General features: G+C 37.7%; 1 protein-coding gene across 1 annotated transcript in view; it reads left to right on the top strand.

The window, feature by feature from the left end:
* Positions 1-24,464, top strand: part of rxfp1 (relaxin family peptide receptor 1) — a 155,469-nt gene that overhangs the window by 127,804 nt on the left and 3,201 nt on the right. The window contains exons 15-17 of the mRNA XM_056472208.1: positions 4,669-4,898; positions 18,933-19,343; positions 21,609-21,827. Coding sequence (XP_056328183.1) covers positions 4,669-4,898; positions 18,933-19,343; positions 21,609-21,827 — 860 coding nt within the window. The remainder of the gene's footprint in view (positions 1-4,668; positions 4,899-18,932; positions 19,344-21,608; positions 21,828-24,464) is intronic.

Raw genomic sequence — 24,464 nt, 5'->3', positions numbered from 1 at the left:
TTCTGATGAATCATCTGTTGATCTGCATCCCAATCATCACAAATAGAAGACCTACTGGAACCCGCATGGACTCAAAATTCTCATAGAAATCAGTCAAGTTTGGTAAATGAAAAATCATGGTTTGGGGTTACATTCAGTATAGGGGCGTGCGAGAGATCTGCAGAGTGAACAACGACATCAACAGCCTGAGGTATCAAGACATTTATGCTGCTCGTACATTACAAACCACAGGAGAGGGTAAATTCTTCAGCAGGATAGCGCTCCTTCTCATACTTCAGCCTCCATATCAAAGTTCCTGAAAGCAAAGAAGGTCAAGGTGCTCCAGGATTGGCCAGCCCAGTCACCAGACATGAACATTATTGAGTACATCTGGGGTAAGATGAAGGAGGAGGCATTGAAGATGAATCCAAAGAATGTTGATGAACTCCTTTGAGTCCTACAAGAACGCTTTCTTTGCCTTTTAGACTTGTCTACGCAAAGTCAGACCTTACTGTCCTGATTAAATAAAAATAATAAAAATTAAGGCATGATCATATTATTTTAAAGGCCTTTGCCTTTCATAAAAGCTACTTCTGATACCAAATCATCAACTAGAAGTCAAGTTATTATTTGTTGTTCCTAAAACTTGGATAGGCAACAAGACTTTCGCCAGGTAGTGTAGTTAAAAATGCTATAAGAAATACAAACTGTATGGAACAGGTCTTATCCCAGTCACACTTTATTTTAATTGTCCGTTTGTTGAATTTAAATTACATTGCATCTACATGCCAACTTATTCTTGTTAGATTATGTGTAGACAGTTAGGTTGGGGTTAGTTTTAAGTTTCTTTGCAAATCCTGTCTTGTGGACATGTTTATATGTGCTACTATAGAGACATATTAATACACACCTGTCAATCAATATCTGTGGGTGGAGAAAACTTTAATGCAATGGATCTCAAAATCGATGTGATTTTAATCCTATTTTAAAGTCAAGAGATGTTAAATAAGATACTGGAATTTTGCTTCCAAAAGTGCATTTTAATATATAGGAGCCCTTTAAAATGAAAAATAACCTTGAACCCATATGAAATGAGGCAATAAGCGCTGAGATGTTTTGCAAATAAAATGGTTGTACCTGAAGAATAGTGAGGTAAACACACGCACATGAAGATTTAAGTCAGCCCAGTCATTAGACATGAACATTATTGAGCATGACTTTATATTCTATACTGTACATCAGTTTTGTTCAGTGACAAGACTTTTGTCCAAGTCAGACCTTACTGTCCTCATGAAATAAATAAAAATCAAGACATGATCTAGAGGCCTTTGCCTTTCATATAAGTGAAAATTATATTCACTTATATGTAATCTAGAGGCCTTTGCCTTTCATATAAGCCACTTTTGATACCAAATGATCAACTAGAAGTCAAGTTATTATTTGTTGCTCCTACACCTTTGATAGGCGAAATTCTGAAAATAGCAATATAAATGGTGCTGTAAATGTAAATACATAATTTTTTCTGTAATTGGTTTACAGTAAGTTACTGGCAAACTACTGCAAGTAAGATACTGCAAATTCTACAGGAAATTGTTAGTCACAGAAGGAATTCAATTTAAGTTTTGCTTGCCATCGATCTGCTTGATCACAGTAGCTTTTGAAGGAAAAAAAATGTACAAGAAGGCTTCCGAAGAGCTGTAAATGACAATAAAATCTTTAAACAAAATAGGACATTTTTACACATCATTCTGTTTAAAAGTGCACACCTTCTGCTCTGAATTGATTATGTTTCTTTTATCTTTCATCTTACACAATTATTGAACATGAGTGTTCAATGGTGGATCTTAAATAATCCAGCCATTTTTGCAAAGGGGTCAAATATACTGAATATTTATCAGAAAATGTGGAGAAAACTGAAGCGCTTGAATAGATTATAATTATTTAGTTACTCCCCAATTCTGGCACTAATGTACATTTATTAAAATATGAAACCATCCTAACTTTTTCCCTTATTTTCCCTGAATTTCTTTTTCTTTTCTTTTGTCCCTTTACCCCAAATATACAGTGTATGATGTTAAATACTGTGGTAAATAAAATAATGTATACATGTGTAAAAGTCAGACATTTTGTGCCAATGAAAAAAGTGTAATTAAAGAATGTGTTAATAAAAATGATGGCAGATCGTGAAGTGCAGGGGGTTTATAATGTTAAGAAACAGCTAAAGACAAACTCATTCATTCATTTTGCTTCAGCTTAGTCCCTTATTAATCAAGGGTCACCACAGCGGAATAAACCCCCATTATTCAAGCATATGTTTTTACGCAGCGGACGCCCTTCCAGCTGCTGTACTGAGAAACACTCATACACTCTCACATTCACACACACACATACACTACGGCCAGTTTAGTTTGTTCAATTCACCTATAGCACATGTGTTTGGACTATGGGGGAATTCGGAGCACCCGGAGGAAATCCACGCCAACACTGGGAGAACATGCAAACTCCACATAGAAATGCCAACTGGCCCAGCCGGGACTCGAACCAGCGACCTTCTTGCTTTGAGGTGACAGTGCTAGCCACCGTGCCGCATAAAGACAAACTCTTTAGATCTCATCTTAGAAATCGACTGATGTTTTGTCTTTTCATTTCTCCCACGACCTGGTGAAGTAATTGTCAGTGATTATGATGTATTGCCTGAAACGTGAAAAGAAAAAAAAAATACAAGGGTGTCTGGAATATATATTGGAGTGTTTGCAATTCCCTTTCCAATCTTTTCAGCTACTTGAAGACGCACTATTGTGTCTTACTGCTTTGCATATTTTGCAGTTCATAATTCACACGGTGGAGAAATGAGAGCGCTCTGTGAATCTTGGACGTCATTTTCATTGTTTCTTGTCGGATTGAGGTTGAGTGTGTTTTGTTTGTTGTTTTTGATAGTATGCATGTGAATTCTGGGATGCTCTTCTTTTGTTTTTCTCTAATAAATATCTGTTTTTGTGAGCGACAGCAATTATCTGTTCAGAGCAGAAATAGAGGACAATAGTTGAGGTTTAAGATAATGTTACCATTTTAGAGCTTTAGCAAATACTGAAAGATATTAACTGATTATTACATTGATAACTAAGGTGGCACGGTGGCTCAGTGTTTAGCACTGTTGCCTCACAGCAAGAATCTTGCAGGTTCAAGTGCCGGCTGGGCCAGTTGTTATTTCTGTGTGGAGTTTGCATGTTCTGCCCGTGTCAGTGTAGGTTTCTTCCGGATGCTCCAGTTTTCTCCACTGTCCAAACACATGTGCTATAGGTAAATTGAATAAATTAAATTGGCCATAGTGCATGAGTGTGTTAATGAGTGTGTATAGGCGTTTCCCAGTACTAGGTTGCAGCTGAAAGGGTGTAAAACATATGCTAGAATAGTTCATTCCACTGTGACTGGGACACTAATGTGGGTGGGTGAGTGGGTTTAAAATGGATTGATGGAGGGATGCATATATAGAATGATGGATGAGATGGATGATTGGGTGTATGGATGTGTGGGTGGATGAAAGGATGAAAGTTTGAATGGATGGATGGACAGGTGAATGGATGGATGGATGGATGGATGGATGGCTGGAATGATGGATGTAGGGATGAATGGGTGTATTTATGTGTGAGTGGATGGAGATATGGATGGAAGGGTGAATGGATGGATGGATGGCTGGAATGATGGATGGATTGATGGGTGGGTGGACGGACGGACGGACGGATGAATGGATGTGAGATGGAGTGATGGATGGATGAAATGATGGCTGGAGGGATTGATGGATGGATGTTTGGGTGTTGGATGGTTGTGAGGATGGACAGACAGAGGGATGTTAGAATGATTGATGGATGGACAAATGGATAGGTGGGTGGATCGATGAAGGGATGGAAAGATGGAATGATGGATGGATGAAATGATGGCTGGAGAGATGGATGGATGGATGTTTGGATGGTTGGGTGAATGGATGGATGAATGGTATGATGGATGAATGGATGGATGGGTGGACGGATGGATGAATGGATGTATGAAGAGATGGAATGATGGCTGGAGGGATTGATGGATGGATGGTTGGGTGTTTGAATAGTTGTGTGGATGGACAGATGGAGGGATGTTAGAATGATTGACGGATGGACAGGTGGGTGGATCGATGGTGGGATGGTAAGATGGAATGATGGATGGATGAAATGATGGCCAGAGGGATGGATGGATCAATGGGGACGGATGGATGGATGGATGTTTGGATGGTTGGGTGAATGGATGGATAGATGGATGAATGGTATGATGGATGGATGGACAGATGGGTGGATCGATGGCGGGATGGAGAGATGGAATGAGTGATGGATGAAATGTTGGGTGGATGGAGAGATGGAATGATTGATGGATGAAATGATGGGGGGATGGAGAGATGGAATGACAAATGAATGGAATGATGGCTGGAGGGAGGGATGGATGGAATGATGCATGGACAGACAGATGGGTGGAAAGAGAGGGATGAAATGATGGCTGAGGGATGGGTGGATGGATGGATGGATGGATGAATGGGTGGATAGATGGATGGATGGAGGAAAGGATGGATGGATGGGTGGATTGTTTTATATATTTGCACACACAAACTAATCATCATTCAGAATAATAATCTGATCATGTTTTTCTCTCTGTATTTCTCCTCAGCTACTTTAAAAAGTTCCAGTACTGCGGTTATGCTCCTCACGTCCGCAGCTGCAAACCCAACACTGACGGCATCTCATCTTTCGAGGACCTTCTGGCCAACATCGTGCTGCGTGTCTTCGTCTGGGTGGTTTCAGCAACAACATGCTTCGGCAACATCTTTGTGATCTGCATGCGCTCCTACATCCGCTCCGAGAACAAGCTCCACGCCATGTGCATCATCTCTTTATGCTGTAAGATGACACTTTGGATCTATGGCAATGGCATTTTAAGGTGCTCAAGTGTGTCTGAAATGCATTTCAGGGTCACCATACGCTGTGTTTAAGATTGCTCATTATCTCCTTGTGGCAAAAAGCAATTTCACACGCAGTTAGTTTCATGCAACTTTAAATGCATTCTTTTTGTGTGTGTTTTATATACCTCTTTCATTGATCTGAATGCAGTTTAGCCTACACTGATTCATTTATTCATCAATGTCTTCTATGCATTTAAAGTAGTGATGGTTGATCAAGATCGAATCGTTCTTTGTAAAGAGCCCCTATTTTGCATTATAAAAGGTCATATTTTGGTTTTGGGGGTCTCCAGCAACATGCTGATATACATACAAGGGTCAAAAAACACTGTCATTAGCTATGTTTCCATCCAAAAATGCGAATGAACTTTATGCGCAAAACTGGATTATCACATTAAAGACGTGCGAATAAAGCAGCGTATCCATCCAACGAGTCAAATCGAACAATATAGTAACTTCCTGATTAACTGGCGCCAAATATCAACAGTAATAACTGAATTTGCTGCAGTAGGAGAAGCTGCATGAATCTTTTCTTCATTTAATAAATGACTTGCATCTCAGAAGGCAATTCTGACCCGCAGTGAACGCGAGGTGGCGTTTGAAGGTGTCAGCACCGGTGTCAGCACCGGTGTCAGCACCAGGCGGAGCACCGACGCTCTTGATTCTGGAGGTCATTAACAATGTAATAACCAAGCGGCAACCTCCCGCTCTCCTTCGGGAAGTCAATACGGAAGTAACTGAAACTGCAATTCATCAAAGTTCCGCTAGTCCTGGCTCCATAATAGAGCAAATTGCAATTGAGCCCACTGTTAGAATGGCCAACTTTACAGCAGAAAAAAAGGTGTTTACAGCCTGGTACAAAGAACGATTTTGGGTCATATAGCTAATATTACCCTCCATGACACCTTTGAGGGGGGTGAATTTTTTTATAACTCATCCATTTCCTTTATATTAGGTTATATTAAGTTTGCATAATTAAGGGCGTGGCCACTTGAGTGACAGCTAGGTCTTGCTGGTCGCCGTCACTTCACCTCAGCTGAATCCGGCAGATTAGCCACTGATCTCTGCATATTCATCGTATTTTTGTTTTGTTTTATGTGGCTTTACACAGTCAGCTGCCTTTTGGACTTATTTCTTACAATTATCAGATGATATGGGATGCTGTGTGCACTTAATTGTGCTCACAAACCATTCATGTGGCCTCGTTTCCCATGTGAGTAAAGTTATATACTTATACACCATCTCTATAAATGTATTTGTTTTATTTAAGATCATTTATCATTAATATTTTTCTTTAGACCTGTAAAGCACTCCAGAATGTGACAGATTGATTAGCTGTAGGCTCTAGATCAGTCATCTGAAGCGCCACACAGGTTCTGCATCTTGTTGATATACACTGTGAACATCAGCTACGCTAATTATTTTCTTTATTCTCCATTTCCACCTGGGGATGCTCTTCCCGAGGCCCTCAGACTATGCAGAGTCACTGATTCGATCCAAGACCAACGACGAGATGATCCCAAGGTTTTTTACATCCTGGACCTGGCCGAATCCTGAGCAGCTACTGTGATGGTCATGGAGGAGTGGAGAACATGAGACTGATTCCTGTGACGCTCCAGAGACAGACGAGTCTTCGCTGAGGCCAGCTTCCAGCCTCCGCCACTGAGACTACAGCTCTGCACAAAAGTTTGGCCAGCGGAGAAATTAAAATGGTCGTGCCCAACTGAGTCTGGTTTCTCTCAAGGTTTTTTTTCTTCACTTTCGCCAATTAGTGAAGTTTTTCCCTCTCCGCTGTCGCCACTGGCTTGCATGTTTCGGGATCTATAGAGCTGCGCATCGTTGGATTTGCTCTTCAGTATTTGGACTCTCAGTAGTGATTATTAAACCACACTGAACTGAGCTCAACTGAACTGAACTTAAACACTACAAACTGAACTACACTGTTCCTATTTACTGTGACCTTTGATGTGAAGCTGCTTTGACACAATCTACATTGTATAAGCGCTATACAAATAAAGGTGAATTGAATTGAATTGAATTATCATACAGTGTTATGCTGGAGTTCATCAATAGTCTTGCATTTACTAACACACACTATAAAGTGTGGACATGGATATGCAAAATGCGCAGAAAAATAGGTGGATGGAAACATAGGTATTGTCTTTTAATATGCATTTATTTTTACCTAATTATCCCAACGACTCCTATATGATTTGTTCAGCGATTTATTTGTTCCTAAACCCCTCCTTAGCGTGAAGCTAATCTGCACTGATTGGACCGATGACACAGTCTGTTGTGATTGGTCGACTGGGTTAAGCGTGAGACAGAGAGAAATGCCCACCACGGTCATGAAGTAGCACACAGAGTATGTGAGAGCCCGATGCAGAAATGCAATAAAGCAATGCAGTTAAGCACCAGAATATTACTCTACTCTTAACCCAAACCCCAAGTAACACCGACACACAATTAAACCACACAATTGCAAAAGTTGAACTATTTTGAAAATTGATCGCGCCACAGGTATATAGGAACAGATGATGGTGGCTATAGCAAAGGCAAACGGCAGAGGATCACAAGCTCATGTTTAAATCGGTAAAGAAAGAAGCACGCGTTGCATTTTCAACGTGGTTTTGGATGTGATATGTGAACAGCCCCATGAAGATTTAACCTGAGAGATACAGTACAAGCACTGATCTATAATAGATAGATAAGTGATTACAAGCCGTGCTGGGTTAATACAACTTATAACACACAATTAAACACATATTTTACAAACTACACAAAACAAGGTAACCATTTTAACACTTGCATATTATGATCCAGAGGAAGAAGAAACTGGTCCATATGGACTGTAACAGTTACTGACAAAGTCCCTGTCAAAGTCTGACAAAGTCCCATACATAAAAGTCTCTGCTGATCCTTCCTTTAATAGCAAACGGCTGGCGAATTCCGTTTTGCAGAGTGGGTTATTGTATCAATCATCAGAAAATGACAGGAAGAAGCACAGCTCTAGGTTGGCTATACTGTGGTATTATTATGAAAATTAACTTTAACCCTTTATTCCCTGCAGCTGAATCTCCATCTGTCAGTGATCGTCATCTTCGCGTAATGATCAGTCCCATGATCCCCTGCGCTCCGCTAGTGTCTGAAGGGATAGCGCGTTCACATTTTACCAGATGCGGTACTACATATTCGGTGATGTACCTCATAGATGTCCACACGTTCAAGCATAAGATTCGAATTCAACTCAATTCATTTATTTGACTCTGAGTCGACTCTTTCCTTAAAGAATTAATAGTTTTAATCACGGTGCACTTTCAGATTTTACCCTCAGCTGGATGTTTTCATTCACTTAGAGCTGTGATACACACTGCATGGAAGGTCATTTTCAAAAACCCATAATAGGGGCTCTTTAACTGCTTCTTCTAAGTGAACCATTTGAACCAGTTCACTAAATCAAACTGAATCGTTTGAAATGGTTTGCGTCTCTAGTAAGCACATATCCACAAATTACGTACCACTTAACCTGCCTGATACCCCCTCTGACTCTAAATTAACCAGTTTCCTGAGTTATTCCTTTACTAGATCAGTACACTGAAATCAAATTTGAGAACTGATGAACTGATAATACTGTGCATGCGTGATTCAGCAGATGAACTAAAAACAAGCAGTAATAGCCTACTGTGACTGAACTAAACTTGGACAACTGGTTAAGCTGGTTGCAGCGTGGGTAAGCCAAGGGCTTAAATGAGAGGATATGGCGAAACGTAAGTTTATTTCACAACAGACAGTTGTAATGGAATTTAAATAGTAAGGGAATCATGCTTCATTTGGGTTGCAAAACTTAACTGTAAGAAACTTTTCAGATGATGTTTTAACTACCTGAAATAATGATTGCTGACTATATTATTTTGATTCGGCAAGGATCTAATTATTTTGCGTTTTTTTTAATCGCTCATTGAAACGAACTGTCCGAAAGATCCAGTTCACCGAAAAGATCAGAACTTTCCATCACTAATTTAAAATCTGCATGAACTGGAAGTTGCTAAGACTTTTTTATTTCAGTTTGTTGAAATAAAAGCCTACTTCAGGGCTATTCAATTGGCGGCCCGTGGGCCATATGTGGCCCAGAATCAACCTCCGAGCGGCCCAGCCTGTTGTACCACCCATAGATAATAAATTAATATATATTATTTATTAATTGTTATTTCAAGAGTTCCCACTTAGATATGCTTGGCGTATAAAGCAGGTTTGGCATGCTGTCCCGGGAGAGAACCCTGAGCTCGGAGATTTTTGAGCCCAGGGCTCCCGCCCGGTCGATGAGCATATCAGGAGATCCGAGATCAGGTAGGTCTCGAGAGCTCCCCCTTTAGAAAAGGGAGAAAAAGGAGGAGATGGGGTGGAAGGGGGGATTCTTACAAACGAAGATAGAGCAGCAGGGAGAAAATGATCCATTTATAGTAAACTAGGATCACTCTGATTGGATTATTACTGATTACAGATGAGTGGCCAGACGTGCTCAATCATATCACGTGCTCCTCTCGAAATTAGTTTATGAAACTTCACTTAATATAATTTAAAATATTATTTTAATATAAATATAAAGTATTTATTATGACTATGGTCCCGCCAAAAACGCAAATTCCTACGTAAATTACGTAGCCTGCAACATGCAAACAACGCAGAGCATGCCCGATTGGAAGCGGTGTGCCTGAGGACGAGATGTGACATTAAATGGCCTGTTTCATATAAGTTTATTAATCATTCGTACTGTTTAATGAACGCAAACTGTCGTAGATTATTAAAGATGCAAACCCCTCACTGCACCACAGCTGCACCTTTAGCAAACCTTCTAATTCCGGCAGAATGAGGATTTTATGATTGTTTATGAGCGTCAAAAGTGGCTGATCTGTTCGGCGAAATATTTGACTGCGTGTCACTGCATCCTAAACCACTAAAATGATATAACGATAAGAATAAGAAATCTTGACTGTGCTGAGTGAGAGCGCTTCTTAAACTGAACAGCGCATCATCGATGACGTAAGCGTGATCAGGCCCGAATGCAACGTGAGTGTGGGCCGTCTGGGGAGACGGGAGGGGGGACAAGCGTGCTTCAGCCCAGTTCAAGGCAACTGTACATGGTGTGAGTACGCCCTCAGATTCTGTTAATTCAGCTCTTTTTGTATGCACCTTTTGCTCTGCAAACTAACCAAGGTTAAAAGAGAAACAACGAATAAACCTTATGTTTTTCAATTAATTGTTTTTCAAATTTGTCCATATGAGCTGCTTTGCCACTAAAATGACTGGCCCAGCTAATCTTCTTGGTTTGACAATCTGGCCCAACTAAATTTATAATTGAATAGCCCTGGCCTACTTCCTTTATAGACCATTTCAATGTGGTCATATCATTGACACATGAACATTTCCTGCTTGTTATCAAACTCTTTCATAACTCTAACAAGAGGCAATTCAATCATAACTTAAAGTTAAAATAGCTATCATACCATTATCAATATGTGTTTTTAGATTTTCAGAAGCTATAGAAATTAAAAATGTACAACAGCAAATATGTTGGGACCATTGTTTTTGTTTACAACCCTCAAAATGGTCTATGGAGGCTGTTCTAGTTCATCAAAAGTTCATACTCTCTAGTGTCACAGTCGCTCACTACAAACACACAGGAAACCGATTATATAAAACGTCTTCTTATTTATTTACTGAATCTCCAGGGGATTATGAACACAGGAAAAAACAACACAAATCAACAGTACAGCATGACGAATAAGACCACAGAACAACCAAGACTAAGCAGTATAAATATACTGGACACGATTAACTACAAACAAACAGGGCTGTGAACAGGTGAAACTAATGAATACAAAACAATGGTGGGAAAACAGAACAAAGGAATCACAAGCGCATGAAAGACATGACAGGGAAAAAGACCAAATCATGACGTCTAGAAAAATGGAGGACTATATTTCAGGAATGAATCGAGTGCATACAGTGCCAGACAAAAGTATTGTTGCCTATTAAAGTTTTAGGAACAACAAATACTAACTTGACTTCTAGTTGATCATTTGGTATCAGAAGTGGCTTATATGAAAGGCAAAGGCCTCTAAATTACGTTTATTTTACCAAAATAAAATATGATCATGTCTTGATTTTTAATGATTTCATTAGGACAGTAAGGTCTGCATCCATACATCTCTGCAATGATTTAAATCACTTATTAATAAAGTCATCTGGAATGGCAAAGAAAGCGTTCTTGCAGGACTCCCAGAGTTCATCAAGATTCTTTTTATTCATCCTCAATGCCTCCTCCTTCATCTTACCACCAACATACTCCAAAAATTTTCATGTCTGGTGACTGGGTTGGCCAATCCTGGAGCACCTTGTCCTTTTTGCTTTCAGCAACTTTGATGTGGAGGCTGAAGTATGAGAAGGAGCGCTATCCTGCTGAAGAATTTGCCCTCTACTGTGGATTATAATGTAATGTGCTGCACAAGTGTCTTGATACCTCAGGCTGTTGATGTTGCCATCCACTCTGCAGCTCTTTGGCACGCCCCCATAGTAAATGTAAGCCCAAACCATGATTTTTCCTTCACCAAACTTGACTGATTTCTGTGAGAATCTTGGCTCCATGCGGGTTCCAGTAGGTCTTCTGCAGTATTTGTGATGATTGGGACACAGTTCAACAGATGATTCATTAAAAAAATCCACCTTCTGCCACTTTTATGCCAGTTATTATTACAACTGGGATTGACAACAAGACTTTTGTCAGGTAGTGTACAGTTGAAGTCAAAATAATTAGCCCTGCTATAAAATTTGTATTTCTTTTTTAAATATTTTCCCAAGTGCTGTTTAATAGACCAAGGAAAATTTGCGTATTATTTCCTATAATATTTTTCTTCTAGTGTAAGTCGTATTTGTTTGTTTGGAATAAAATACGTTCAAAAACTGTCATTTTAATTTAAAGGTTAATATTATTATCCCCCTTAAGAAATATTTATTTATTTGTTTATTTATTTGTTTGTTTGTTTGTTTGTTTGTTTGTTTGTTTGTTTGTTTATTTATTTATTTATTTAGATTGACTACAGAGCAAATCACTGTTATCCAATAACTTACCTTAACCAAACTAAGTTAACATAAAAACTAGCCTAATCTTACAAGAAAATGTAAGTATTTTACGTTTTGTCAGTTTAGTGGATAATTCATACGAATTCATACGAGTTCAGTCGAGTTGTAGGATTAGACCTAACCCCACCCCTAAACCCAACCGTCATTGGGGGATGAGCAAATTGTACTATATTGAACGAATTAGATCGTACAAATTCAAACAAATTAGCCACTAAATCAAAAAGTTACCGTTCTTTGCCGTGAGATTATGTTGTAAAACCTAGTTAAACCTTTAAATTACACTTTAATTTGAATACTAGGATATTGCTAAATAACTAGAAAAATAGTATGTACTGTCGACATCGCAAAACATAAAAGAAATTAGTTATGAAGACTATTGTGTTTCAAAAAATGTGCTGAGAATTCTCTCCATTAAGCACCACTTGGGAAATATTTTAAAAGAATTCAAATTTCACAGGAGGGCTAACAACATTGACTTCAACTGCATGTACTGTAGAATAAACAGATATCCTAAATGCAGTATATAATTTGCTTTGGAATGTAATATATCATAGAGACTTATATAATCCATTTAGGCTGTCTGTCCACCAGAGCAGCTGAAAACACCCACAGTCTTCTAAAGCCGCTTAGCTGTGTGTTTCCTCCTCTTTCTAGTTCTTCCAAGACAGAATATTTGCAGTGCTCTTAACTGATTCCACAAACAAGTTTTCCCTGCCTGAAAATTATAATCCTTCTAATTTCAGTGCTTCCCACACATAGACTTTTCTTGGGCGGGCAGTCCAGGTACAGTTGAAGTCAGAATTATTAGCCCCCCTTTGAATTTTTTTTCTTTTAAAATATTTCTCAAATGATGTTTAACAGAGGAAGGAAATTTTCACAGTATGTCTGATAATATTTTTTCTTCTGGAGAAAGTCTTATTTGTTTTATTTCAGCTAGAATAAAAGCAGTTTTTAATTTTTAAAACCCATTTTAGGGTCAAAATTATTAGCTCCTTTAAGCTATATATTTTTTTCAATAATCTACAGAACAAACCATCATTATACAATAACTTGCCTAATTACCCTAACCTGCCTAGTTAACCTAATTAACCTAGTTAAGCCTTTAAATGTCACTTTAAGCTGTATAGAAGTGTCTTGAAAAAGTATAAATATCTAGTCTAATATTATTCACTGTCATCATGGCAAAGATAAAATAAATCAGTTATTAGAAATGAGTTATTAAAATTATTATGTTTAGAAATGTGTTGAAAAAAAATCTTCTCTCTGTTAATCAGAAATTAGGGGAAAAAATAAACAGGGGGGCTAATAATTCTGACTTCAACTGTATATTAATGACCGCCCAAGTATATTTCATATTGGTTTTTTACCAATATTATCATCCTTTTACACTTTTTTCGTATCTGCCAAAGATGACCAAACATCCACGTTCGATTAACCACTGGAAAATCTTTTCTCGCCCTACACATATCGTGTCTGTGTGAGAACTCTCAATAACACTTCCTTAGGCCGTTTACACTAATACATTTTAGTTTTAAAACAGCGTTTTAGAATAAAAACAATCCGCGTCCACACTGGCGTTTCACCCAGCGTTAATGAAGAACTCTGCGTCTACATTAAAACGATGAATCGCACATCACGTGACCACACACACTCGCATGCACTGCTGAATGCTTTGACCACATACCCATATGAGAGCTGTGCACGTCGGACTGTTCATCAAGGATCTGCCGCTGGATCTAATCTCACTATATTTGTTAAACGTGATATTTAATTCATCTTGTTGTCAATATCTAACGACATATTCACAGACTTTGGTCTTTTGAATCTATTACTTGTTCTCGGGTAACATGTTTTGACTGAGCGCAAAGATAATTTACTCCTACGTAAAGTTGCGGTCGATCTGAAAACCGCTCCAATTGGTCCACCGTTTTTATGTTGCTAAATTGAAAAAAAAGGGTGTGTTTATATCACCCCAATATGACGGTCTATACACCATACATGCACATATGTCTGTCCAAACAGCTTGAAAAGTAGATTTTTCACCATAGGTGCCCTTTAAAGGTACAAAAGTGAACCCTAAAGGTACTAATGTTCACTTGTTTTACTTTTGGAAAGGTACCGCCTTAGTGACCAATTTTGTACCTTTATTTCTGAGTGTGTACACATCCATAAAATTGACCACTCCTGTACAAAGCAAACGCTGTTTTTTTTTTAAACACATTTTTCTTCATTTATATTCCACACATTATCACCTGCTCTCAAATGAAACAGAAAACTGTGAAATGACAAGCGGTTCTTTGGTTTCTGCTGTTTGATGTGTGCTAAATAAGTCGATATGAGAATCTCTGTTCATCTGTATTCTCCAGAAGCACTGCCATGGGCCCTTCAGCTTGTGTCGCCTCATTCAGAAAACATGGAAGTCAGTTGCTCACAGTGTCCACTTTGAAGTGTAGATGTGACATTCAGATGCAGCAGCATTTCCTTTTTTACCTTTCGTTTTTTTACATTCAGCTGGGGAGTTGTTTATGATTTCGATTTGGAAATCGGCTATTAAAAACAGCAGTATGGTTTAAAATAACTATTTAGATACATTCATGGGATTCAAAGCATACTTTTCAACATCATAACTCCGTGATCTTTCAGAAATCAGTCTCATATGCTGATTTCAAAATATAAATGATCACATTACAAGGGCAACACGGTGGCTTAGTGGTTAGCACTGTCGCCTCACAGCAAGTAGGACGCTGGTTTGAGTCCTGGCTGGGCCAGTTGGAGTTCTGTGTGGAGTTTACATGTTCTCCCCATGTTGGTGTGGGTTTCCTCCGGGTGCTCCGGTTTCCCCACTGTCAAAAACATGCGCCATAGGTGAACTGGATGAACCAAATTGGCCATAGTGTATGAGTGTGTGCATATGAGAGTGTCTAGGTGTTTCCCAGTGCTGGGTTGCAGCTGGAAGGGCATCCACTGCGTAAAGCAAATGCAGTTGGTGGTTCGTTTTGCTTTGGTGACCCCTGATGAATAAAAGGACTAAGCCGAAGGAAAATGAATGAATGAATGAGAACATTACAAAGTCCTTGACATTCATGTTGGAACAAATGAATGCATTAGTACTCAATAAAAGTCATTTTAATTTCAATTCCTACTGCTAAACTATAATGTTTATCATCTTCCAGACTCCAAAAATGACTGCTGATAAGGTTTTTATTTTGTTTGTTTCCCCGTCACCCCCCGTAATCCATTATATGTAGTCTGGCCTTTTCTCTTTAAAGCACATTTGCACAGTTTGTTTTTATTACAGCGAATGTGTCCCATTTTCTTGGTAAGGTTTGAATCCCACTGAGCTGCTGGTGTAAACTGTGTCTTTACAGCACTTTAACCATCAGTCCTGACAGTCTGTCTGCCTCAGATATGCCATTGTGAGAAATGCTTTCAATTTTAGTGCACATGAAGGGGGGAAAGGGTTAGACGTGGACATGGAATACTGGTAATAAAGGCTTCTTGATTTTTGGCCTGCTGTCAGTTTTCATCAAGAGATTTTATTGTGCAGTGATGTTTGTTGGATGTTTGCTGTGATGTTTGTTTTGCTTCTTGCTTTTCTTTGTTTAATTTTGTTTTGCATCTTTGTTTTGTTTCCAGTATTGTTTTTTGTTTTGCTTCTTGCTTTAGTTTGTTTTTGTTTAGTTTTATTTCTTGCTTTAGTTTGTTTTTGTTTAGTTTTATTTCTTGCTTTAGTTTGTTTTTGTTTAGTTTTATTTCTTGCTTTAGTTTGTTTTTGTTTAGTTTTATTTCTTGCTTTAGTTTGTTTTTGTTTAGTTTTATTTCTTGCTTTAGTTTGTTTTTGTTTAGTTTTATTTCTTGCTTTAGTTTGTTTTTGTTTAGTTTTATTTCTTGCTTTAGTTTGTTTTGTTTAGTTTTATTTCTTGCTTTAGTTTGTTTTTGTTTAGTTTTATTTCTTGCTTTAGTTTGTTTTTGTTTAGTTTTATTTCTTGCTTTAGTTTGTTTTTGTTTAGTTTTATTTCTTGCTTTAGTTTGTTTTTGTTTAGTTTTATTTCTTGCTTTAGTTTGTTTTTGTTTAGTTTTATTTCTTGCTTTAGTTTGTTTTTGTTTAGTTTTATTTCTTGCTTTAGTTTGTTTTTGTTTAGTTTTATTTCTTGCTTTAGTTTGTTTTTGTTTAGTTTTATTTCTTGCTTTTGTTTGTTTTTGTTTAGTTTTATTTCTTGCTTAGTTTGTTTTTGTTTAGTTTATTTCTTGCTTTAGTTTGTTTTTGTTTAGTTTTATTTCTTGCTTTAGTTTGTTTTTGTTTAGTTTTATTTCTTGCTTTAGTTTGTTTTGTTTAGTTTTATTTCTTGCTTTAGTTTGTTTTTGTTTAGTTTTATTTCTTGCTTTAGTTTGTTTGTGTTTAGTTTTATTTCTTGCTTTAGTTTGTTTTTGTTTAGTTTTATTTCTTGCTTTAGTTTGTTTTTGTTTAGTTTTATTTCTTGCTTTAGTTTGTTTTTGTTTAGTTTTATTTCTTGCTTTAGTTTGTTTTTGTTTAGTTTTATTTCTTGCTTTAGTTTGTTTTTGTTTAGTTTTATTTCTTGCTTTAGTTTGTTTGTGTTTAGTTTTATTTCTTGCTTTAGTTTATTTTTGTTTAGTTTTATTTCTTGCTTTAGTTTGTTTTTGTTTAGTTTTATTTCTTGCTTTAGTTTGTTTTTGTTTAGTTTTATTTCTTGCTTTAGTTTGTTTTTGTTTAGTTTTATTTCTTGCTTTAGTTTGTTTTTGTTTAGTTTTATTTCTTGCTTTAGTTTGTTTGTGTTTAGTTTTATTTCTTGCTTTAGTTTGTTTTTGTTTAGTTTTATTTCTTGCTTTAGTTTGTTTTTGTTTAGTTTTATTTCTTGCTTTAGTTTGTTTTTGTTTAGTTTTATTTCTTGCTTTAGTTTGTTTGTGTTTAGTTTTATTTCTTGCTTTAGTTTATTTTTGTTTAGTTTTATTTCTTGCTTTAGTTTGTTTTTGTTTAGTTTTATTTCTTGCTTTAGTTTGTTTTTGTTTAGTTTTATTTCTTGCTTTAGTTTGTTTTTGTTTAGTTTTATTTCTTGCTTTAGTTTGTTTGTGTTTAGTTTTATTTCTTGCTTTAGTTTGTTTTTGTTTAGTTTTATTTCTTGCTTTAGTTTGTTTGTGTTTAGTTTTATTTCTTGCTTTAGTTTGTTTGTGTTTAGTTTTATTTCTTGCTTTAGTTTGTTTTTGTTTAGTTTTATTTCTTGCTTTAGTTTGTTTTTGTTTAGTTTTATTTCTTGCTTTAGTTTGTTTTTGTTTAGTTTTATTTCTTGCTTTAGTTTGTTTTTGTTTAGTTTTATTTCTTGCTTTAGTTTGTTTTTTGTTTAGTTTTATTTCTTGCTTTAGTTTGTTTTTGTTTAGTTTTATTTCTTGCTTTAGTTTGTTTTTGTTTAGTTTTATTTCTTGCTTTAGTTTGTTTTTGTTTAGTTTTATTTCTTGCTTTAGTTTGTTTGTGTTTAGTTTTATTTCTTGCTTTAGTTTGTTTTTGTTTAGTTTTATTTCTTGCTTTAGTTTGTTTTGTTTAGTTTTATTTCTTGCTTTAGTTTGTTTGTGTTTAGTTTTATTTCTTGCTTTAGTTTGTTTTTGTTTAGTTTTATTTCTTGCTTTAGTTTGTTTTTGTTTAGTTTTATTTCTTGCTTTAGTTTGTTTTTGTTTAGTTTTATTTCTTGCTTTAGTTTGTTTTTGTTTAGTTTTATTTCTTGCTTTAGTTTGTTTGTGTTTAGTTTTATTTCTTGCTTTAGTTTGTTTTTGTTCAGTTTTATTTCTTGCTTTAGTTTGTTTTTGTTTAGTTTTATTTTGTTTCTTGCATTATTTTTTTATTTCTTTGCTTTTTATTGTTTGTTTTTACACTTTTTTTTCATATTTTGTGTTTTGTTTTGCTTTTCATTCATCACAGTGGTCATCCAACAGAGTACTCCAGAAAGACAGCCAATGGTCAGGGCAGGAAAAACACTTAAAAAAAAACAAACTGTCCAAAATCAAAACATGAGTAAATACAAGTGAAGTGTATTTATAAATCCCCCCTTCCACCCCTACTCCTCCTCCTTTCCTAGATGGGTGGCACGGTGGCCCAGTGGTTAGCACTGTGGCCTCACAGCAAGAACGTCACTGGTTCTAGTCCTTACCAAGCCAGCCGACGTTTCTGTGCAAAACTTGAGTTTACAAGTTCTCCCCGTGCTCACATGGGTTTCCCCCGGGTTTCATGATTTCCTCTGACCATCCAGAAACATGCAACTTAAGTTAATTGACTAATCCAAATCGGCACCATAGACATGCTCCTAGTAAGTAGATATCTTTTAGGAGCCATCACTATCTGTTCATTAGCTACTACAGCAGAGGAGTTCTCGAAATCTACCTGAGTTCAAACTCCCCTCTTGCCTTGCAAACGGGAGGGAGCCTCAGGCTCGAGGATCTGACGAGCTCAGGGCTCTCTCCCGGGACAGCATGCCAGACAAGCTTTATAATCAATCATCAGTTAAGTGTGAACTCTTGAAAACAGGAACAAAGAAAATTCTGGGTGATGCACACTAACAGTGATACAAGACTCAGCAGTGGATGTGTGTGTGAATGGTCTCTATATAGTTCATGTAGTCAGTGGTAATGAACTGCAGCTGTGTGTATGTAATCAGCAAATGAGCAGAAACTGGTGTGTGACTGCAGGACATGATGGGATTTATAGCCAAATTCAGTGGCAGATGTGATGTGTAGAGTGCCCTCTAGTGTGTCTGGTGGGCACTGTAATTGGTAAACATGACAAAAGACGATGTCATTCTAAACTCCTCTGTATTTCTGTCCTGCTCAGGTGCGGACGGCCTGATGGGTGTTTACCTGTTCATGATCGGCGCGTATGACCTGAAGTTTCGCGGCGAGTACAATCGTCACGCTCAAGCCTGGATGGACAGCGAGGCCTGTCAGGTGATCGGCTCTCTGGCCATGCTGTCCACCGAGGTATCGGTGCTGCTGCTCACGTACCTCACCCTGGAGAAGTACATCTGCATCGTGTACCCGTTCCGCTACCTGACGCCCGGCCGCCGCCGCACCGTCACCATCCTTGTGGTCATCTGGGTACTGGGCTTCATCATCGCCTTCCTGCCTCTTCTCTTTAAAGGTGTTTTCAGAAACTTCTATGGAACCAACGGTGTGTGTTTTCCTCTGCACTCGGAGCAGCCAGAGACACTTGGAGCTCAGATTTACTCCATCGTCATCTTTCTAGGTACGTTTATTGTGTTCTTTTAGCCAGTGGTTCTCAATCTTCATTCCCGCTACCCTCAGCTACGTATATTTGAGATATGTGTCCAGGACTACATTTTTGAGAACTGACAAATATGTACCCTGGAATACATCTTCTTGCAGTTTTTGTTGTCACACATCCACCAGAGGGCGCAGTGTATATTTTTGACAATCTCAAATATGTTACTGGGGCAGGTTTTCTCATAAGTGCCGTTTCCCGTAAGTCCACTAGATGGTGCTGTATATATAACCACCTCAGAGGATATTGGGGGTCGCGAGTCACTGGCATTGTTATTTTGGGGGTCGCAGGCTGAAAAGTTTGGGAACCCCTGATCTAAAGTGATGAAAAACAACTGCTGTGTGAGGCATTTTGCCCTTATTGTCAGACGGCATATCTTCTGCCTTTTAAATGAAGCCTCGTCATCACTAAAGTCAACAGTTTCTCTTTCTTTCAAATATATAACCAACCCAAACCAATGTAGTTCACCAAAATGTTTGACACACACACACGTAGCTTACTGTACTGTCCCACTAGGACACTGATTTAATAACTGTGACAAAGTGAAAATAAAGTGACATTTTGAAATGACAGAAAAACACAAACCGTGGTGAAAACAACACTCTAAATGAAACATAAACGTCTCATGATTAATGAACATGCAATCAGCCAGCAGAGTATCAGTAAGAGTTTTATTGCTCATTTTTGTAAATTACATAACTTCCATATCTGTTAAGTTTCAAGCCAGTAATCTGGTTTGCTCTATAATGCAGTGAAGTATTGCATGTGTGTGTGTGTGTGTGTGTGTGTGTGTGTGCGTGTGTGTGTGTGTGTGTGTTGAAGAGCCGCTGAGCTAACAGCTGACAGGCCGGGGAAACACACACACACACTGTATTTCTGACAGCAGACACGTGAACTAGGCGAACGTTTTTCTCTTGCACTTGAATCACATCTGACAGATTCTAACAATTCAATTCAATTCACCTTTATTTGTATAGCGCTTATACAATGTAGATTGTGTCAAAGCAGCTTCACATAAAAGATCATATTAAATAGGAACAGTGTTGTTCAGTTTGTAGTGTTTAAGTTCAGTTCAGTTTAGCTCAGTCCAGTGTGGTTTAACGATGCGCAGCTCTACAGATCCCGAACCATGCAAGCCAGTGGCGACTGCGGAGAGGGAAAAAAAACTTCACTAATGGCGAAAGTGAAGAAAAAAAACCTTGAGAGAAACCAGACTCAGTTGGGCACGACCATTTTAATTTCTCCGCTGGCCAAACGTCTTGTGCAGAGCTGCAGTCTCAGTGGCGGAGGCTTGGAAGCTGGCCTCAGCGAATACTCGTCTGTCTCTGGAGCGTCACAGGAATCAGTCTCATGTTCTCCACTCCTCCATGACCATCACAGTAGCTGCTCAGGATACGGCCTGGTCCAGGATATGGAAACCTTGGGATCATCTCGTCGTTGGTCTTGGATCGAATCAGTGACTCTGCATAGTCTGAGAGCCTCGGGAAGAGTATCCCTAGGTGGAAATGGAGAATAAAGAGAATAATTAGCGTAGCTGCTGTTCATAGTGTATATCAACAAGATGCAGAACCTGTGTGGAAGCCCGCCAAGTGGTGCACTGAGTGTATGCTTTACTGAACAGATAGGTCTTTAATTTAGTTTTGAATTGGGAGAGTGTGTCTGAGCCTCGGACATTATCAGGAAGGCTATTCATATACTACCAGAAGCCCTGAGTTTTGAGATCTTAAAGAGCGAGTTGGATTGTAGCGAGACAGAACAGCTTTAACACACACTTTTCAAAGTTGTGTGTCACAAAAACACTCCGTAATCCACTCAAAACGCTATTGGGACACATTTTTGGAGCGCAAATTACCAGTTGTGAAAGCTGTAAACGGCAGTTCTTAGCATTCTACCGGAAAACACTGGTCACTTTGGCGCCTTTCATGCAGCTGCCAAGAAAAAAGTCTATACAGTGATTTTTCAGTATCTTTCCAATTTTTACAGCTTCAGTTCTTCATCCTGATCATGAAGTGTTTCTCAGTTTGTTTATATGATAGAGGTCACATGGAGAGGTCAGAGTTTAGATTGCGAATCACTGGAGAAATGTCCAGGACTCCAGTCATCTCAACAATAACTTAACCTTTCCTGAACTGAAAGGTGTTCAAAGTCTATTATTGTGCCACTTATGTGCTATATTGAGGTCATCCTCTTATATACATCATGTCAAAAACGTATCCTGTCTCCAAATAGGTCTCAATCTGGTGGCTTTTCTCATCATCGTGCTGTCTTACGGAAGCATGTTTTACAATATCCAGAGGACAGGAACGCAGACCACCAAATACAGCAACCACATTAAGAAAGAGCTGACCATCGCCAAGCGATTCTTCTCCATCGTCATCACCGACTCACTGTGCTGGATTCCCATCTTCATCCTCAAGATTCTCTCACTTATGGAGGTCGAGATCCCCGGTAAGTGTCTCACCAGGTGTGTTTACAGACTATTTATAGCCATCGTCTGCTTTTTCAGATTGTATTCATCATTCGCTTTCATTCCATACGCATGCCTGTGAGTGTTGAAAAGGTTGATGGCTTCAAACTGGCACATATACTGGAGCGAGCATGGCAAACTTTCAGAAAAAGAAAAACTTTCTCATTATCTACTCCAGTGCTGTGACACACTGTGTGCATTTCTCTCATCCGTGGAGAGACTTTTTGAATAAAGTGCTGTTTTTTGTTTTGCATATAATCGCAGTGAATGCGAGCCGGAGATTTTAAGCTGCTAAAAAGTAGCATCAATGTAGTTCATATGACTATTCCAGATATACTTAAGGCTTTTTTATGATAAACTTTTAAAGTTGGAATTAGCGGGGAATTACTGTGAATGAGGGATGTAATTCAAAAGCATCCCACTTTGCTGAAATATACACATTTTTCATGAGAAACTCCAATAAACTAAGTCTCTCTTTAATCGAGAGATGGTAAAAGATTTAATAGCTTTACTAAATATAATAGTAAAAGATGCAGTGTTGTGGGTAAGGCATTACAAGTAATGCAAGTTACATAATAAAATTACTTCTAACAAGTAAAGTAACTCATTACTTTAAAAAATTAAGTAATAATAATAATTAAGTAATAATATTTGAGTTGCTTTTTTAAAACTGTAACTTGAGTTACATTTTAGATGAATTAATTTGCTTTTGAAAAATAATTAGCTGAATTAAAATTATTATGGTTGCACCAAATATTCGGCCATCGAAAAATTTTTGGCCAAAAATGGCATGACAGTCAATTTTCGTTTTTCAGCCGAAAGATTTTTATTGCCAAAACAGCACAGCCAAAACAGTATATTGTGATGACGCAAACAGAAACCACTTCCTGCTCGTGCTTGTCTGAACAACGCTTGGTGTGTCTATTTCATCTATTCTGATCCTCTAAACGTCATCACAACTGTGCTCGATTAACGATATACAGATCATTACTTGGGTGTGAAAATAAAGCAACAAGCACACGAAATAATCCAGACTGCGATGGATGCTGACAGAGGGAGTAGTGCACCGTGCAGGAAAGAGAGAGAGAGAGATACTGTAAGTGCCCGTTTGCATGAAAGTCCTTCAGTAATTTAACTAAAGGGTGGAAAAAATCCCTGAGGTAAGGGATTTCATTAGGAGCGTTGCAACAAACTTCTTAACTCTCACCCTTATCTGTAGTAAAACCATGGTAACCAAAAAAATGAACTACAGTTAAACTATGGTGAACTATAGTTAAACTATAGAAATCAAGATGACTGAGCCTTACATTTCTGTGATGGAAGTATTCTCATTATACTGAACACATGGAAGAAAAGGGGATTATAGTCTCAACGGACACTGATTTTACTGAACTAATACAGTAAGACATACAAAAGTAGCAAACACATTGCTTTCAACTTTCATTAATCTATATATATGTATATATGGCATGTGTAGCGTCAGGAAGTTCTCAGAAGGTAACATTATTCAAATTATTTTTAATTAGTTTTTTTAAAGGTAAATGTAGGTTATTCAGTGTGTCGTTAAATGCAGAGCTCCTCTATTTAAAAAAAAGGAAAGAATCTACACGTTCTGAAAGAGATCAAGCCTCAGCCAGGTATGAGAAAGTAACTCTAAAGTAACATAACGCATTACTTACTATCAAAAGTAACTAAGTAACGCAACTAGCTACTTTTTGGGGAGTAACTCAATAGTGTAATGCATTACTTTCTAAAATAACTTTCCCCAACACTGAAAAGATGCATAACTAGCTAGTTTAGCGATTGTCAAAGACTGAATTCGTTTCTTGAGGAATCATTATTTTATAAAACAGTCATAACTTGATATATTTTTTAACTAAATCATAATTTATCTGATTAGAAAACTCTCATTAATAAATGAATATGAAAAAAATATATATATTTTTTTAATTTACTGTGATTTTATTATTGACCATTTTATTATTATTTAAAAATGACCTGAACACTAATGGCCCAATCATACACCCGGCGCAAGGCGCGACGCAATTGTTGTTTGCTTGTTTCAGCTTGGCGCGAAGTCGTTTTGACGTTTTCCACCACGCTGTTTAAAAAGCAAATGCATTTGGCTCATATGTGCACCCATAGGCGTTCTGATCTAAAAAAGGAGATGTGTTGAGGTGCATTGCTGGCGCGTTGCTATTTTGAGAAACTTAAACATACGGTTCAATAGATCAGATCAAAGCTGGTCTATTGTCCAGCACAGAGCGCGTTAGTTAAACATTTCTTAATACGCACAGGATGTACAGCAATACGCAAATATCTTTACAAATGAAAAAGAATTAAAAGATTAAAATATTACAAAACATATTATTTTCTAGCCCACATAAATATAAAAACCCTACTTTCATGCCTTCTTCACCTCGGGGGGCTTTTTCAGTTTATTCATAACAAATTGCTTTTGTATGATGTTATCATTATTAGCAGTATTATTTATTATATGCAAATTTATATTTGTTTTGTTTCCCAGAGATGGGTTGCGGCTGCAAAGGCATCCGCTGCGTTAAACATGAGCTGGATAAGTTGGCGGTTCATTCCGCTGTAGTGACACCGCCATGTAA

Source organism: Danio aesculapii, chromosome 14 (genome assembly GCF_903798145.1).
Source record: "Danio aesculapii chromosome 14, fDanAes4.1, whole genome shotgun sequence".
In the NCBI taxonomy this organism is placed as follows: Eukaryota; Metazoa; Chordata; class Actinopteri; order Cypriniformes; family Danionidae; genus Danio; species Danio aesculapii.
This window is presented reverse-complemented; position numbering and strand designations above follow the sequence as displayed.